General features: G+C 38.4%; 1 protein-coding gene across 48 annotated transcripts in view; it reads left to right on the forward strand.

The window, feature by feature from the left end:
- LOC145534388 (nucleoporin SEH1) overlaps positions 1–18,498 on the forward strand; it is a 101,910-nt gene that overhangs the window by 33,131 nt on the left and 50,281 nt on the right. For 43 of the 48 annotated variants that reach the window (XR_014074526.1, XR_014074552.1, XR_014074522.1 and 40 more), the window contains 11 exons: positions 1,315–1,364; positions 2,196–2,316; positions 3,768–3,916; positions 6,902–7,262; positions 7,695–7,838; positions 8,971–9,035; positions 9,590–9,799; positions 11,700–11,826; positions 12,944–13,062; positions 15,793–16,624; positions 16,717–16,843. Coding sequence is in view for 15 of the 48 variants with exons in the window: in XM_081561761.1 (XP_081417887.1) it covers positions 1,315–1,364; positions 2,196–2,316; positions 3,768–3,916; positions 6,902–7,262; positions 7,695–7,838; positions 8,971–9,035; positions 9,590–9,799; positions 11,700–11,826; positions 12,944–13,062; positions 15,793–16,624; positions 16,717–16,843 (2,305 nt within the window). In the remaining 33 variants the exon portion in view is untranslated. The remainder of the gene's footprint in view (positions 1–1,314; positions 1,365–2,195; positions 2,317–3,767; positions 3,917–6,901; positions 7,263–7,694; positions 7,839–8,970; positions 9,036–9,589; positions 9,800–11,699; positions 11,827–12,943; positions 13,063–15,792; positions 16,625–16,716; positions 16,844–18,498) is intronic. The other 5 variants (XR_014074531.1, XR_014074541.1, XR_014074542.1 and 2 more) reach the window with 1 other exon arrangement.

The raw sequence follows: 18,498 nt of genomic DNA on the forward strand, positions 1-18,498 counted from the left end.
CCTTTTTGATTAAGCTGAAATCTCCTTTCTTGTGGAAACCACATTGCTCGTTGGGAAGTAAAGTGGTGTGGCTGTGGAAGATAGTTTGATGTTTCCTCAAAACATGAAACGTAGCATCACCACACAACCCAGCAAGTCTAGTCCTAGACATACATCCAAGAGAAGTGACAGTGTGTATCCACACAAAAACTCATATACATGAGTGTCCATAACTTGACTAGTCACAGTAGCTAAAAAGTGGAGACAATGCAAATAACCATCAGCTAATGTATGGATAAATAAGATGTAGTGTGTCCATTCAGTAAAGTATTATTCAGCCTTAAAACTGAGTGAAGTACTGGTATGTGCTATAATAGGAAGACCCTTGAAAGCATCTGAGTGAAAGAGAACAGACTCAGAAGGCCACATGCTGCGAATCAATTTATCCGTTGGTACAGATAGGCAGATCCAATAGACGAAGATTAGTGGTTGCTAGAGCCTGGGGGGCAGGGAGAAGGAGGAGTGACTGTTAGTGGGCACAGCATTTCTTTCAGATGTGATGAAAACATTGTGGAGTTAGAGAGTGATAATGGTTGCACAACTTTGTAAATGTATTAAAAACCATTGAGTTGTATACTTTAAAAGGGTGATTTAAAGTTTTATATCAGTTAAAAAAAAAAACAAAACCTCCCCATATACCTCTCTCACAGTTTGATAGTATAAAGTTTTGTCATATTTGCTTCATCTTTTCTGTTTTTTATTACATTTTCCTCTGATACTTAAGAATTCCAGACATCATTTTATTCCTATGTATACTGGCTTGCATCTCTAAAAATACGAACATTTGCCTGTGTAACCACAGTGCTATTATTGATGCATATGGTGCCCTGTTCCATATTTGACTGATGATCTCGGTTGACTTGCTCGAACTGGGGTCTGAGGAAGGGTCCATTGTGTTTTGCTTCATCTGCTGTGGTGTCTTTAGGCTTGTCATCCTGGAGCTGTCCTACCGTTTGCTTACTCATGGTGTCATTCTCCTTGATTCTGTCTTTCCCACATCCTCTGTAAAGCAGAAGTTAGCTTTAAAGACTTGATCAGATTCCTATTCAGGTGTTTTTGGTATGTGTATAATTTTTTAAGCTCTTCCACCCTAACAGGTTTTTAATTTAACTGCCAGTGATGGGCTTCTATACTATCCTGTAAAAGTGCTCTATTCTATTTAAAGGGAAAAATTGTTTAGTTCGTTAATTTGCTACTAATATTTTTGAGAGTTGTTAGGTATTTAATTGATAAAATACCTTGGTCTGTCAGTTTTTGTTTTTGTTTTCTTAACAGACTCACCTGTTGATTTTTGTTCACAATCCTGGATGAATAAAGAGAACAAGGTAATCTTTTATATGTTACCAATTTCAATTGTTGTTAGAAGAGTGAAAGTTCCTGTTTCACAAGTATGAATGCTGAGCACCGTTAATATTGGTAGAAGTCTTCTGCTTGTGAACTGCTATAAGTAACCAGGAAGTGGGGAATAGGGCTGGCTTGGAACTCCGAGTCTCCAGGGCTGTCTGCACCGCTGCTCTGCCTAGCTCCACGGCGGATCCTCTGGAGTACTGGCTCTATGGGGTGAGGGTTACTCTTTGTTTGGTTTATTGCATTCTGAGTCCCCAGCACAGAGCTGGCACTCGATCATCTGTTGAATGGTAGGGAGGATGAATTTGTTTGTAGGCAACCTGAGTGTACACTTTTAACCTTCATGACCAAAAAGAAGCGTGTCATCTTTCTTTCAGTGTAAAGTTAAAAAACTAACAAAAAATCACAGTTTTAATGAGCTCACTTGGGTCTGTCCTCCCCTCTGTAAATCACTGTATCAAGTGGTGGGTTGGGGTAAAACTTCATTCTGTGAGCCTCTGGACCTTATGTCTACTTCTTTGTGTGCGTGCCTCTGGGCATCAGTGCAGGTATGTATACAGATATAGAGGTGTAACTGAACCATACTGCACGCCCCGCTGAACTGAAAAGAGACCGACTCCTTGGAGGACAGATGCTGAACAGATAAACAGTTTGTGTCCAGCAGTCTCATGTTTATAAATATAAACACAGTACTTTAAAATCTTACAAAAAGGAAATGCAATTTTTATTTTACTTTCATAAGAATTTTTTAAACATTATTTTTGTAAAATGATTGAATTTTATTTCTCACTTTGTTTTATTTCTTACAGATTGGTGTTCCTGATGCAGGAAAACATTTTGGAGAGAGGAATCCAAACAGTGACTTAAGCCTTACTAGTTTCCTAGAAAACGAGAAACTGATATCACTTGCCAGCTTGGAAGATTCTTCTGGTAGCGTCACGAAACTTGGCTCATCTTTTCCTCATCCTGAGCTTGTTGCTCCATGTGTTTCTGCTGCCTCGTTGCCGTAGTGATTGTGCAGCTTTCTGTTTCTCTGCCTTCTTTACCGCTTATCCACCAGCACTCAAATGGCCACTTCCGTTAAGCGATGGGAGTTTAAATTTTTTTTCTTTATAGCACTCCTGATAGGCTTAGTCTCATCTCTCTGTTAGTATCATTACCGTATAAATGGATAAAGCACCATGCTAAGACACTGGGGTTCAATGAAATACTTTGCCCCTGCGCTCTGAAAGTCCTGCCCCGTGGGCAAAGAGATGCATGGCTCCCCTTTGTGTGAAGTGGGTCTCAATGGTACAAATTGGGGGGGGGGGTCACAGGAGGGGACAAGTTCATTCTGACTGAGAAGTGTGTCTGTGAGGCTTCAGTGAAAGAAGAGGTCATTTTTCCTCTTTGAAAAAGGAGGCCTCTGATAGGCCTTAACATAGACACTGGAATAAATGTACATTTAAGAAGAAGGAACGGCTTTAGCAGAGACCCTAAGGTGGGGGCATAGAGACAACATTTGGAGAGTAGCCAGTGCTTTTGTGTGGCAGGTATATAGCACCTGTGGGAAGATGAATTTGGGAATAAACCCAGCAAGTAGGCAGAGACCAAATTATCCATGGCTTTGGAGGCCAGGCTGGTGAGCTAAGTGGGATAAATTGAAACTGTAAAATCAAAACAGGTTTTGCTGCTAAAATTTTAAAAATATTTTTAGATTATGAAATTGTAGATGAGGAATTGTTGACCTGAATTTATATAGGTTCTTATTTTAGTATGCTAGATTCTCAGAGGCAGTAGGAAAATTACCCTCCTGAAAAGGCTTACAATACTGTTACAGATGGTTGACAGTTCTAGTTTTATCCTGCCCTTGCCAGGCTGTGTGTAGAACATTGAGAAGCACTGCCACTGTTGTTTTATTTGTCTGTTGGTAACTTTCTGGGTTTAGTGGAAGTTGAATTTTTTTATCATATCTATCAGTATTCAACTTTGTTGCATCTTTTTTGTGTTTCTTCATTTGTAAGATCAGATACTGTTTGAGGTTTCCTATTAGCATTAACCATTAATTCACTGGAATTTAGTTCTGTTTCTCCTGTGGCAGGCTCATCTGTCCTTTGTTGATAGTTGCTCATTTGCCACACTGCTTTCTGAATAAACAGCACTTTTCCCATGGCCACATTTGCCCTATCCTAACTACCAGTGTTTGGTGGTGGCTGCTTCTGTGTTGTCTTCTCAGTGAAGGTTAAGTATTTAGTTTGGTTAAACATTAGAATGCTTTTAGTGATTTATAGATGAAAACTATGGGTTTTTTTCATGTCAAATGTTTAGACAGAATCACATGGACTGTTGATGCAGATGATTTATCAACCTTATTGATTACTTTTCCTCCATTTTGCTGATAGATGATGATATTGATGATGAAGAGTTTTATGATGATCATTTGGAGGCTTATTTTGAGCAACTGGCGATTCCAGGAATGATGTATGAGGATCTAGAAGGACAGGAACCTCCAGAAAATTATTTTAAGTTACCTACAAGTGATCCTAGTCAGGTATGTTCCAGTCTTTATGATTTTTCAGAATTTGACATTAGAAAATTATTACTGGACTCATTAGAAAATTATTAACATAAAACTTCTTTTGGTTTTCCTTGGGTTCTATTTTCCCAGATACAAACTGATGAGAAATACCCTTCCTGTTCTTTCCTGCTACTTCTTACCTTTCCCCCACCTGCAGAAAAATTTAGAGTGATGCACTGAACATCTGTATACTCCTGTCCAGGTCAACCAGTTGTGAACATTTTTGCCATCTTTGTGTTTTCTTTGTCCTTCCAAAAAGTAGTTTTTTTTACTGAGTTATTGCAAGTAAGTTGCAGATATTTTACCCTAACACTTCAGTGTTTACGTCCTGTGAATGAGGACATTTTCCTACATAATCACAATTTTTATTTGCTAATGTAACTTTGATATTGTGATTTAAATGAATATACAGTCCATGTTCACATTTATCCACTGTCTACAGATGTCTTTTATTTCTTTGGTTTTGGATCCAGACTTTGATGGGGATCACACTTGTATTTGGTTGCCGTGACATGGAGGTCTTTCATGTCATTAAACTTTTTGTAAAGTTTAAGCCTGTTTTGTAAAATGATCCATGTGCTAGATATATGTGACTGCTTTCCCCTCCTGATTAAACATTCCCCCTGTGTGAACAGTTGAAACATAGGGCAGTGCTGTGCACTCTGATTACATCCTCCAGGGAGGCCTGTCATTCCATTTGTCTCCTGTTGGTGGTGCTCTTTGACTATCTTGATGAATGTGGTGTTAAGATTCCTCCTCCTTCTCCTTTGTTATCAGGAGGTGGTCTTTGGGATTTCATGTGCCTTCTTTGCCTCCTCTTTAAACCCCACCTCCTGAGAGACTTTTGGATTGCTTTTATTTTTTCCCTTCTCACGTTTCCTTACTTTCAAGTTTTGCTGGGTTACAGTGTCCAAGTATAGACAGAGACCTCTGTTTTTGTGTTTAGGTGTACATGCTGTCAGAGCAGCTGTAATGACCCCCTGCCTTTGTTTTTTTTTTTAAAAAAACAAAGCCTTGTGACTTTCAGTTGCAACAGGCTGCTCTGCTCCGTTGGAAGCCCTAACCTGGAATGGGTTCCCAACCAGTGGCTTTGCTCCAGGTTTCCTCCCTGTGCCGTCCTGTCCTTCTCCTCCGCGTTCCACCGTCAGTCACAGTCCCACAGGTGGTAGCTTTGCCTTGTTAGCCTGAAGAGCATTCTTTCTTCAGCATTGTGTTCAGGTGCTTTGTGGAGGAGAGAGCTGGTTTCCTGTGTTCTGGGTCTTCTTCGTCTTTGCTAGTATCCTATATGAAAAATAGTTGTCTGGTTTTAAATGTCAGTTCTTGGTCTCCTTTGTCTTTTTTTTTTTTTTTCTTTCATTGGGATATTCATATTTTAACTTGTTTTTATAAACTTTCTATGTTGAGGAGATACTTTGATCATTGTGCACTCTCTTTTTTTGACTTTAACAACAGATACATATCTCCTCACAGTTCTGGAGGTGGGGAGTCTGGATCCAGGTATGAGCAGGGTGGGCTCCTGTGGCTTCTCTCCTTGGAGACGGCAACTTCTCCTGTGACCTCACTGGGTCTCCCTTTGCTGGTCCTCATGTATTTCAGGCTTTATGGTAGTTTTTCAGGTGTTTATGATAGTTTTCTAGGGCTGCCAGAACAGATTACCAAAGTTTTGTAGCTTAAAACAATAGAAATTTACTTTCTCACAGTTCTAAAATGTTGACAGGTCCAAGTGCCCCCCAGAGTCTCCTTCCTGCCTCTTGCAGCCTCTGGGGGCCTAGTGTCCTTAGTTCATGGCTGCATCGCTCCACTGTCTGCTCCATCTTCACATGGCCTGTCCCTGTCTTTCTGATCCCTCTGAGGTCTCCTCCTCCTTTCTCTTGTAAGGACACTGCTTGTGGGGTTTAAGGCCCACCCCAAATCCAGGATGTTCTTGTCTCAAGATCTTCAACTTAGTTGCATCTGCAAAAACCCTGTTTCTGAATAAGGCCACAGTTTGCAGGTACCACCTGGGAATAAGACTTGGATACATCTTTTCCAAGAGATAGTGTAACACTTTTGTGGGTTAAACTCTAAGAAGTTATTATTCACTGAAGTATATAAAACTGTCCATCTGTATTTTCTCCTAGTGCTTTTACATCTAAATCTTTAAGTCATTTGGAGTTTGAGATAAAGTAGAGACTGTTTATTTTTTGTATAAAAAATTGTTGGAAAATCACCAAGTTAATAAGTGATGTCACTAGAATTTAAATGTATGACTTTATTTCAAAGTCAGTATTTTGTCTTTTGTATAGAACTATCTCCGTGTAGTAGCCTGACTTTGAAAAGCCTTATCTGTGAAGCTGTTTTTATTGTTATACATCTCATAGCAGAGAAGCCTGTTAAAGATTTCGCTGGCACTTGATAGTTAACAGTGGCTGAATATCTGAGAAGAGTGTTGTGGGCACACAAGTCCCTTTCAGCAGTTGTTATTCTAGGAAAGAGTGAGGAGTGCCATTTGGGAAGGAATGTTGGAGAGTATGTTTTTGAGGCCATGGCTTAATCTGCCGTGTTTGATGAAGTTGTTCTTGGACTCCTGACGGTCATTTGTAGTATTTGCTGTTTTACTCCTATTAAATGTTATTTGTGTTTTCAAACTCTGTTAATCATATTAATTCTTTGAGTCTAGCCACACTAATGGGCTTCCTATCCTTGTAGATAGGGTAGGAAAGTAGTTACAAGAGTTACACTTCTAAAATCCTGAACTGTAGTGAGCACCTTGGCCATACTTTTGGTATCCAAGTCTGTTGGTGTATATTTGCCTTGGTTTTGGTAAATTCTTTATGATTGGGTCATGTACAGTCTAGAAGAATACTGTGTAGTCCATTCCTTTCTAGAATAAATATTTTGTCATCTGCGTAACTTTTTTTTTTGAAAGAAGTTATGAAAAACAAAACTTATTTCTGGTCTGTTATTTAATTTTTAAAGGAAAGCAGAAGAGCAGAAGTTCTGGTGAAGACTCTTAGGACTCCTAATGTGAGACTTAACCCTGTTAACTTTCATGACACAAATGCCGGTAAAGATGATTTTGATTTGATGGATTCTCTAAAGCTGGAGGAAGAGTCTCCTCATCAAAATAAGCATTTGGCATCAGACTCAGAAACTGTTTTGCCTGTGGATAGATTTTTAGACACTGAGATGCCTCAAGTGTCCATTCAAACAAATGTGGATGCAGCATCTTTGAAGCCTGTTAGTGACAATGCATTTAATTCCACTGATGCTCTGTGGTCACCCACCAGTGAAAGGCAAACCTGTGAAGGTTACGAGTCGGTTGGAAAGACCAAGGACCGTGAGTGGGCCTTTGTTTCTTTCTTTTTTCTTTTTAAATAAAAGTAAGAAATATATAAAATACTTATACACATTTTGAATATACTGTATTTCCAAGTGGAACTTGTGTAATCTTTGGTATTAAAATATATACATGTTCTGTGGATTTGAAAACGGTGTACTCATTCACAGATCTGGTGGAAAAGTGCCTTTGTTGGTGTTTGTCGTCTTCTCCTTCCTCCCTCATCCTCTGTGATGGACTTTATTGGGACTAAGGCTGGCTATTTCACCATCAGAGAGAGGCTTTTCTTTTGGGGAAATGGGTTTCCTAATTTTGGGCAGGTTTCAGTACCATTGATAACTAAGATAAGTCAGCTAAATGAAATCATTTAAGAATATCATATCATTTTGTTTGTTGTGTGTCATTGAATGTGCCTGAAATTCTCTTTTCTAGAAGCAGACCCACCACAGAGTGTGGTCTATCAGGATGAGGAGGGCAGATGGGTCACTGATCTCGCCTATTACACACCTTTTGATAAAGAACAAGATTTCAATGTTTCTCTCAGTAATGAACTGAGTGAAGACTTCCGATCTGGCTGTAAGTGTTCTGATAGCCTCTGCTTTTAACCATTTTCATTGTTTCTGATGGTCTTCTGAGGTTACTCTGTCATCCTGGTCAGCCACATCAAATCCCTTTTGGAGGATGTGCTTAGCTCCTCACTTGTTTCTCTAGGAACAGAGGCTCACGTCCATCATTGCTCATCACTGGGACTGAGCCGAGCCTTCCCTAATCTAGGACAGCGAGTCACTTTAGCACCTGTGCGTTGCAGCTAGTAGCACCTTAGGCTTTACTTTCTGTCTTTATAAATTGTCTTGAACAAAAGAACTACTCTAATAAATGAGAAGTTACAAAAGCAAATCCATTTTAGAATAAAAGCTCAATAACGTAGAAATGAGAGAAAAGTGACAAGAAAGATAAATGAGATCTCAGAGGATGAGAGCATTAGGAACCTCAGTCAGGTTTGTTAATTCTAATGCCTTAAGCAGGGTCATTTACTGTCCAGTCTGTGTCTGTCCCCTTCCCCATCGTGTTACACTTGGCCCTCTGCTCACTCACGTGGCCTTGTGGCCTTGGCCTAGAGATGGAGGGCCGTGTGCCCTTTGGTTTCCTAAGGTGAACTGGGTTGCTCAGTTGAAACGTTGAGGGACAGACACTGGGTGATCACTTGTCCCTGTTGGCCCAGGCTGTGGGGTTTGCTGGGATGTGGGATTTTTCCTTTCAAAAACGGGGGCAGTCCTGGGTGTTGGGACAAATAGGTAGTTTGCACCATGATGAATTTACAGAGGGGCTTGTCAGTCTGATGGTTCCAGATGAAATTCCATGCATACCATGAGCAGCTGCTGTAACTCTCATGTGCCAGATTTGCAAGGCTGAAATTAATGTGAATCTTATAAAAAGCTTACATTGTAAAGCCCTGTTAGTAAGTTAGGGCAAGTTAGTACCTGATGAAATCAGTTGCAGTAGGGGGTTCATTACAAAAAGTTCCAGAACCACATACTCTTACATGCTTAATGCAGATGTGTCATCAGTTCTGTGATGGAAGCTTTCACGTATTTCTTTCAGTTTTATTTCTTTACTATTTCATTTTCCTAATTAGCTAAGTTGTATTTATATGCTAGTATTTAATTGGGCATTAGTACAATATAATTATGTAAACTTCTTTTTTAAGCTGATGCATTGGATTTGATTGCACAAGATGAAGAAGAATTTAATAAAGAGCATCAGTTTATGCAGGTTTGTATTTTATTGACAACCACAGTTTAGAATTTTTCTTGTATTTAAATGTAGGTAAAATGTTCATTTCTTTCTGAGAATACATAGTGAGAATACATAGATACATAGTATGGAATTGCATCTTGATATTCCTTATGTTTAGATAGTTTCTGCCTTTTCCTTCATACACTTAATTATTAATTGAAAAATAAATGGCCTACTGAAATAATGGTTATTAATTCATTTAAAGCTGCCTTAATAGGCTTCAAAGATGTTTCCATAGTTTTTAACCATGTTTTAAACTGAGGTAGTGCTATTTGTTTTTATTTGAAGATACATTCCTTTCTAAAGATTTGTATCAATGACAATTAGTATTTGATTAAACAATGTGTATTATAACTCAGGTATTAAAAATTTCTTCTGGACTTCATTACATTTGTTAGCTGCTTAAGCTTGAATTTGTCCAAACCTTTTAAAAATTTAAGTACTTAACATTTCTTTCGTTATATTAGTATTTTATGTGTTAAAAAAACAGAAGGCTTACTGTAGAAATGAAATGATAACTTTCTTCCTAGGAAGAAAATATAGATGCCCAGAACATGTCAGTTGCCCTTGGAGATACATCATGGGGAACTTCGGTCAACTATGGTCTGCTGAGGAAGTCACTGAGTGCGTCAGATGTGGACAGAGATGACGCCAGTTACTTACGTCTGTCTTTAGGGGAGTTCTTTGCTCAAAGGTCTGAAGCTCTCGGTTGCCTTGGTGGTGGTTACAATGTGAAAAGAGTGAGTACCGTGTTTATTGGGAGTGGTTAAATGCACCAGCCCTATGTCCTGAATGCAGTGACAGTGCAGCCAGATCATAGTGTCTTTAAAGCAGAGACAGAATGGGGGTGTGGTGGGATGGTGGGAAAAGGTTTCGATTTTTAGTGGTCGTACCCTTCCTCCAGTCCTAGCTCTGTCTTTTAACTAATTCTGTGTCATGGAACAATGTATGTAACTCCTCTGTGCTTTAATTTTCCGATTTCTAGGATGGAACACTGTCTTAGAGGGTTTGTGGGTTACTGTGCTGGTGTACTACGGTGTTTAGCACAGCTTCACATGCATCAAGTACTTGAAGTTTGTTGCTGTTGTTATGTCCTTGGTTGTGGGAAGAATTCAGAGGTTCATTAATTTTTAAATCTCTGGTCTAAAAACATGTTTTGAAATATAATAGTGTCTTGGTTTAATAAGAGGTATGTGTAAAAAGTTTTAAATACCAGTGGTAGTTGTAAGTTGTATGAGGCAGGAGGGGAAGCTATGTCATCTCTAGGGTCAGGGCGGTGTCTGAGGAGGGGCACTGTGCTGGTGCCTGACAGGTGGGGAGGAGGCGGCGTGTTCGCAGCGAAGGCCTGGAGGTGCCAAGTGGAGCTTGAGTGGCACATTCGAGGAGCAGAGAGCAGGCAGACAGCTCCTATGACTGGGGCAGCAGGCGGATGGCTGGTGGAAGTAGACAAGGGCCAGGTCGCAAGGGGCCCTCGCAGGGCTTGGGGGCATCTCACGGGGACAGGGAGGCAGGGAGCAGTTTTCAGGCCCAGATGTGAGAGTAGCTAGAGGCAGGAGTCTCCTAAACCCCAGAGGAGGATCAGTGGGCAGAGACTGAGCCACATAGGAGGTGCCACGAAGGCCGGGGAATAAGATGGCGGTAGGAAACAGGAGTTTCGGGCTTGGGAGTGCCTCCGAAGAATTCCGTGTTGGGACTTGGTGCTGTCATAGTGAGTGTATGCTAAACCTGAACTTCACTGAGAGTGTAATTTGAAGCAGCTAGCGAGTTAGAACACTGCCGATTTACAGAATAATTTGAACTGTGGGTCCTATCTGTGTAGTGAATTAAAAAATGAGAGAAAATACTTAGGCAGGTATTTCTTCCTGGATCGATTGGTTTTGACATTATGAAAGAAGTTGAAGAGTAACTGAATTCCTTTCTGAACAGCTGGACAAAACACAGGTACTGGAAAGATGCATCTATCACTTTGTGTTAGTTGTGAAATGTTGCTTGGTTCGGGTTGCTGGGTCAAAGGAAGAAATCTCCAAGTGAAGATCAGTTGAAAATTGAGTGCCTTTAGTGAATTTGCATTTCGGGTCTGTTCTGTGAGAGCTCTGGAAAGAAGTTGGATGGGGAATTCCCTGCCCCTGAGCAAGGTCCTTGAACGCAGACCTTCTGAATGCTCATCCAAGGCAGTAGGAACATGCCTAATCTTAATACAGATTTTCAGGGACCTATTTATTGTGTAAAATAAAATACCCTTCTAAGTACTGTAAGTTCCAGGAAGGCAGAAAATTTTATCTTTTTTCTTACTGATATGTCACTGATGATTACTAACAGTGCCTAACAGATAGTAGGTGCTCAATAATAATTGCTGAAGGAACAAAGTGTCGTTTCTGGGTTGTTTTCATTTGGATTTCTTAGTAAGGGCAAATTATTTGACAGTATTCATTCTGATGATTAGAGATAGCTAGCAGTAAGGAAATAAAAGGTCCTGTCTGGACTTGTAATGTTCATTTCTAGCAACTTACATTTAAATGGAAAATCAGAATTACTTTGTTGAAATCCGTTTAACTAGGTTACCAGTATTAGGATAAAATAGTCTAGAATTTCTCAGAGCAGTTGAACATAAAGAAAATAATTCACATGTTTATTTTGTAGCCATCATTTGGTTATTTTATTAGATCACCAGAGAAAAGAGAACCTATTGCCCTAATAAGAAAATCAGACTTATCAAGAAGTAATTTGGAAAAAGAAGTGGCTGATCTTAACCATGGTGTTTTTTCAGGTAATGGATTAAATGAAATTTTTAGTAAACTTTTTATTTAACCTGTAAATTAGTGGTTGTGAGATCATGTTCTTATGAGGAAGAAAGTATTTGAATTTTTTGAGTATTAGTTACTGATTTGATTTTTATACAACTTCACATTGCCTTTTCAGTTTAAAGCTGAAACAAGTCAGCCAAAATTCACCTAAATCCTTCTGTTAAAACCCAAAGTGAATGGAATATAATTTGTTCAGGTGATCGATCGGCCTAACTTGAGCATGTTAAACGACTGAGTTAATGAATTATAACTTACTGTATGTATCATTTAGGCAGACTTTTATAGGAGGGTTTCCAGATTTGGGCCGTGGTAGTATAAATATGATAAATATCTCTGAATATTAAAAGCCAGACTTCCATGATTAATATATCGTTATCAAACAGCTGCTTTTTGCTAGTATAATGCCTAGTGTATTATATTATGAAATGGTATAAAATGTGCTTTAGTCCTTAAAGAGTTTATATTCCAGTGTCTGGAGAGTGGGTTGGGATGGTGGGATAAAGAGGCTGTACATAGTATTAATTGACTTTCTGTTATTATAAAGAGCTATTCATTTTTAAATTCACTTATGTATTCATGAAATGTTTCAAAGTGAAAAGTATTAAATGAATTTGTCAGTATTTTGCAAGGAAGAGATTAAAATCCACAATCTTCTTTAAAATTTAGACTTGGAAGAATCCAGCGAAATGAACAATGATATGGTTCTTTGTCCTAGTGAATGTACATTTAAACAGTTTTTATGAGGCTGACTGATATTTGGTATATAAAGATTTCTTCCTTGTAAATTATATTTAGTAGTCGTTATTGCATGGATTGGGCTTCCCTTGTGACTCAGCTGGTAAAGAATCCGCTTGCAATGTGGGAGACCTGGGTTCGATCTCTTGGTTGGGAAGATCCCCTGGAGAAGGGAAAGGCTGCCCACTCCAGTATTCTGGTCTGGAGAATTCCATGGACTGTATAGTCCACAAGGTCGCAGAGAGTTGGGCACGACTGAGCAACTTTCACCTCACACTTCATAGCATGGATTGTCTCTGTGACATAGTTTATGGATGTAAATTGAGTATTATATATTTTCTACAGGAGATTTAAAGGCACAGCTAAGTGAAGGATCAGTTACACTTCAGGCTGAAGAACTGGAGAGTATTTCACAAGTGGATGAAAATGACGTGACATTAACTGCCAGTAAAGGAAAAGCAGAGGTATTTTAAGCCTTTCATGAGGGAAAGCTAAAACCCATGTTGTCATAATTCTTTACAAGATCAAGATAAGGTCACATGTAAAAATGCATGACTTTTTTTTTTTACTCAATTTTATTACAGATATCATTTAAATATTATCAGTGTATAATAAATGTACAAAAAAGAGTTTATAAAACATAAACTTGGTGAGTTATCAAAACTTATGCACCCATGTACACCCAAGGTGAAGAAAGAGAGTGTTGTCAGCAGCCCAGGAGCCATGTTTTTGTCCCTCCTGAAGACTGCTTCCTCCTGTCTGACCTCTAACACTGTCATCTGTTCATCTCTTTTTGAACTTTATATGTAAGAAATCATACATATAGTAGCATATATTTTTTCTTTTTTTTTTTCACTTATGTTTGTAAGATTCAACTATGGTAAGTATAGTAGATAATTTTCATTGCTGTATAGTATTCTACAATGAATATTCTGCCATTGATAAATGCACTCTACTGTTGATGGATATTTGAAATCTTTCTTGTAACAGTATGACCCTGTTAAATAGTGTAGTTTTATAGTAAGTCATGATATTTAGTAGAATAAGCCTTCCCCTCTTAGTTTTATTTAAAAGTATGTTGGCTATTTTGTTGTTGTTTTGTTCAAGTCACTGAGTCTAATGTCCAGCTCTTTGTGACCCCATGGACTGCAGTACATGAGGCTTCCCTGTCCACTATCTCCCAGAGTTTGCTCAAATTCATGTCCATTGAGTTGGGGTTTTTTGGTTTTCTCTATCTCTTCCTTAACATTAAAAGCATCATAAAACATTCAGTTTACTTCATTCCAGTCTTATAAGTGCCTATTGTTTATATTTATTTCTCTTTGTAAATCCCATAAGACATTATGATGATGTTGATGGTGATTACTATTATTACATACAACAAATGTATACCTCTGACCTTCCATTTAAGATTAATTTTCTTTTGCCTGAAGAATGCCCTTATAATTTTGTTTTGTGAGGGACTACTGCTAATCAATCCTGTTTTTACCAGTCTGAAAATATCTTTATTTTACCTTTATTTTTGAAACATATTTTTGTTTGGTGTATGTTCGTTAACAAGTATGTTAGACTTTACAGTATCTTTTTCTTTTATATTGTTTCTGTTCTGTTGTGTTTTCTGTTACTTTCTCTTGCATTCTGTATTATTTTTTTCAGACTTCTCTTCCAAGTCTGATTCTTTTTTCAGTTGTGTCCAAGTTGTGAAAACTGTCCATTGGGTTCTTAATTTGTTATTGTGTTTTTTAATTATAGAATTTACATTTAGTTCTTTCTTGATAATTTCTCGTCTTCTGTTGAGTTCTCAGTGTCGTTGTTTTTCTTAAATATGTATATATGTATGTATATAATTGAGAAATATAAATATGTGTGTAAATATGTATATATTTTCTTAAATATGTATGTATTTAATTATGGCACATGGGATCTTTTTAGTTGCAGCACGCAGGATCTAGTTCCCCAACCAGGGATCAAGCATGGGCCCCCTGCACTGGGAGTGTAGCCACTGGACCACAGGGAAGTCCCTTAATGTTACTTTTTATTTCCTTAAGTATGTTTTAGGTTTTGTTAGATTTGATGTTTTAGATGTGTTTTAGACTCTGAGAGTCCATTGTCTGCATGCTCTGCAGTTCTCTCTTTCTGGAATGTGGGATGCATTATCTTGGAGCATTGTGAAGAGTACATTTTTACAGGGAAAGTGGCTGAAATATTTGAGTCCATGGGAGATACCTTTCAGACAGGATTTTTACTTGCTTCTGAGTAAGGAACCCCGGCAGTCTTAGGTTGCTTTAATTCAGTTCCTGGGATCGAGCTGTTTGGAGCTAAGCCACCTTTACTCCTTGGGCGTAGCCCTCTGTGGTCTTGTCCTAAAGTGTGGATGTTCACTGTGATCACCACCTCTCCCTTATCATTGGCAGACTCTCAACCTGATTTTTGTACTCTTACTCCCTTAATAGCAGCTTTTCTTAGCTTCTTTTTTAAAAATTATAATTTTCTTAGCTTCTTAAGCTTCCTGACATCTTAGCAGTAGCCCTGTCTTGAAGCAGCAGAGACCCTGAGGAATAGCATCCCCAGGACTGGGCTCACCTCTCTGGGATTCTCTCTTTTGGATTTTGGCCCCATAGTTTTTGATTCAGTTTTTTTAGCTGTCTAGTACCTTCTCAGAGTTGTTTTTGGACATGCTGTCTTGTTCTGATTGCTCTCAGCCAGAGTTGGTTTGCATTACTTAGTCCACTATTCCTGGAGGCTGAAGTCTTAATTTGTATTTAAAAAATATTAAATAGGTTTATGTTGCTTTGTTGTTGGTTCCATTTCATTGTTTTACCCTGGCTTCTGTTTCTGTCTTGCTTGTAAATAATTCTAACAGTTGACTGAAATTACCAAGAATATACTTGGAATCACTGTGACTCAATGGCTTCTCAGTTTCAGTAGTTTAATTTTTTGGTTTACAGTTACTCTCTGATTCAGTTTTAGCGTTTTAACTCCTGAAGATGTTTTTTGAACAGCTGATGATCGGACCTTGTAAGTGAACTAGTACTCTGCAGTTAAAGTTGATAGCAGCTGTTTTTTTCATTAGGAGATTCAACTGGTACACCATTAATTTCTTGCTGCGGTTAGATCTTATGTAGCACTTACAAATAAAGATTAAACTAATAGCTGCATGTGCATAGAAGTGATGTGAACTTTCTGATCTCTAGGACACTTTCCTTGTCAGCAGCAAACCTCAGAGACATACAGATGAGCTGCCCAGCGAGAGTGACTCTGTGTTGAGGATAAGCACCATTGCTTCTGCCATCGCGGAAGCGTCAGTGAGTGCTGACCCCCTCCAGCTTGCCACCATGATCAAGGCACTTTCAAATAAAACCCGGGAGAAGACTTGTCAGGAGGATGGTAAACAAAGGCACTATTCTGCTGTGTCTCATTTCTTACCTAATGATCTGGAAAAAAGTAATGGATCCAGCACATTTGATATGGAGAGATACCTTAAAAAAACAGAAATTAGTCAATATGAAGGTGGGCTGGAGAACTCTTCAAGAGCTGGTGTGTCTGGTATTTGGGATTTATCTTTGTCCAAAGAACGGACTACACATGACATCCATGTGGTGGACCTGGGTGCTACTAGCATAAGCATGAGGGAGCCAGAGGTAGACACTGCAGCCGGTTTTTATGGTGAAAGTGGAGACAGCGTGGATCAGGCATCTTTGAGAACAATTAGCTCTTCAAATTCAGTTCTTACAAATGTGGGCGAGAGAGAGGGTACAGCGATTGATGTGACGACACATTCCATTGAGCACAAATCCCCAGATTCCAGTGGTGGTGAAAAAGCTGCCTCTGTATCCATTCCAGCCTCTGATAGTTGCTCCGTCGTTGGGAACCCCAGAGTAGCATCTCTCTGGCGGTCAGAAGAGTGTAAAGGCCTACAGGAGAGTAGAGACTACCAGAGGCAAAATGAGTGCATTAGTGAGACAAGTAACAGTGAAAAGCACGTGGCTTTTGAAAACCATTCCATAATCTCACCTAAAAGTGTTGGTAAGTGTCAGAGTAATTGGTCACACTTAAGAAATTGCATGGAGTGTTTTGTTTTTTTCCTGTCCTCATTGGAAAATACATCTTTCTGATAGATTTGAAAAGTCCCTCTCCTGAGCGCAGTGGACACGTCTCGGAGGATGGCGAGGACAGCTTCCGACCTTCCACTTCTCCGCTGAGTCATTCTTCTCCTAGTGAAATTTCAGGAACTAGTTTATCAGGGTAGGTGCTTACTTTTTTTTTTTTAGTAATAAAAATACATGCTCAGTATAGGAAAATTGGAATAAAATGTAAAGAAAACTAGTCACTATAGGTTCATCTCTCAAAGCTAACAATTATATTTTGTGAGTTTCTTTCAAGCCATTTTTCTTTGCAAATTTTCATACTCTGTTTTCACTTACAATAATTCCCTGTATTTAAAAGAAAATTAATGTTATAAACTGCATAATGAATCTGTTATGGTTTATTTGGTGCTTTTGGTAGATATTGGGGATACTGGTTTTTTTTTTTTTTTTTTGCTGTTTTAATGATAGTGAGATGAACAACTTTGCTCATAAAATTTTTCTCTGTTGTAACTGATTTCCTCAGAAGTAGAATTACCAAGTCAGGAATAAGAGTATTTTCAGGCTTTCCAGATTGCCAACCTGTTTTCTAAAAGGGTCTTACTGACTTGCTGTTACATCTGTGTGTGATGAAGTTGTGCATTTCACTGTTTTCTTATCAGCATTTTAAATAACTTAATTTTAGATTTTTTTTTTATCTTAACAGTGTTAGTTTGTGCTCTTAATACTAATGAGATTGGTAGGTGCTTTTTCAAAGGTTTGGATAAGAATTCTAATATTTTACATGTTTGAACACAGTCTATAGATTAACTTAATCTTCAAGTTATAGCAACTTTTTAATTTTTCAAAAATGATGTAAGTCAACATTGCTCCAAAAGTTTACACATATATAGGTATGTGTGTGTGTCCATGGAACTTTGAACAGTCTAAATGTAGTGCTTTATTAGATGTGTCTGTGTGTTTATGTATAGATGTGTAGGTGGATGTGTTACAGGATAAATTCTTAAAAATGAGACTGTTGGGACAAAGAGTATATGTGTTCATGTTCCTATTTAAATTAGTGCAACCCCTCCCTAGAGGTTGTGTTGGTTTAGTTTTCCACCAGCAATTTAGGGAAGAGCCTGCTTTTCCACAACCTAACCAACAGAGTGCTTATTAAACTTTTTATTGTCAACAGTCTGATAGATGAAAACAATACTATTTCAGTGTAACTTTCAATCATGAGCGATGATGAGCATCTTTTGTGTTTTCTTTTATATCAAATACCTATTTGTGTTTGTTGCCCTCATGGACTATTAGTCTTTCTTGTCTCCATTTCTTGGATCCCTGGATGTATTAGAGTGAATGGCCCTTTGTGACATGAATTGTACAGTTTCTAGTCTTTAGAAAATTTTTCCTCTTATATTTTTTGCTCTTGTGAATTCTTAGCCTCAGCTTACCCACGCTGTTTCCCAAGATATGCAAAATACAGGAACATCTTGGGCAGCACTTAGTAGGTAACTTGGATATCAAATGTAATTTCAGTTTGTTTGAAAATATCAAATATTCATGATAATTTCACTGCTTAGGTAAAATTTCCAGCTTACTAAAATCTTTCCTTAAAGAAACATATAAAAGATCTTTTATAAAGCTATCAAAGAAAGAATCCGTACATTTAATAAAGTAAACTTTCTGTATGGCAGCAGTTTTTGCCTCACAATTGACGTGATTTTTTTGTAAGGTTTATGCTAAAGATGCTTTCGATTCTAATAAGATCTTTTGAGTCTAGTAACTTCGTTAGGCTGTGTCTCTGTTGACTTCACAGCCACCTTGCAG

Source organism: Giraffa tippelskirchi, chromosome 14 (genome assembly GCF_054371585.1).
Source record: "Giraffa tippelskirchi isolate mGirTip1 chromosome 14, T2T-mGirTip1v1.2.pri, whole genome shotgun sequence".
Taxonomy (NCBI): Eukaryota; Metazoa; Chordata; class Mammalia; order Artiodactyla; family Giraffidae; genus Giraffa; species Giraffa tippelskirchi.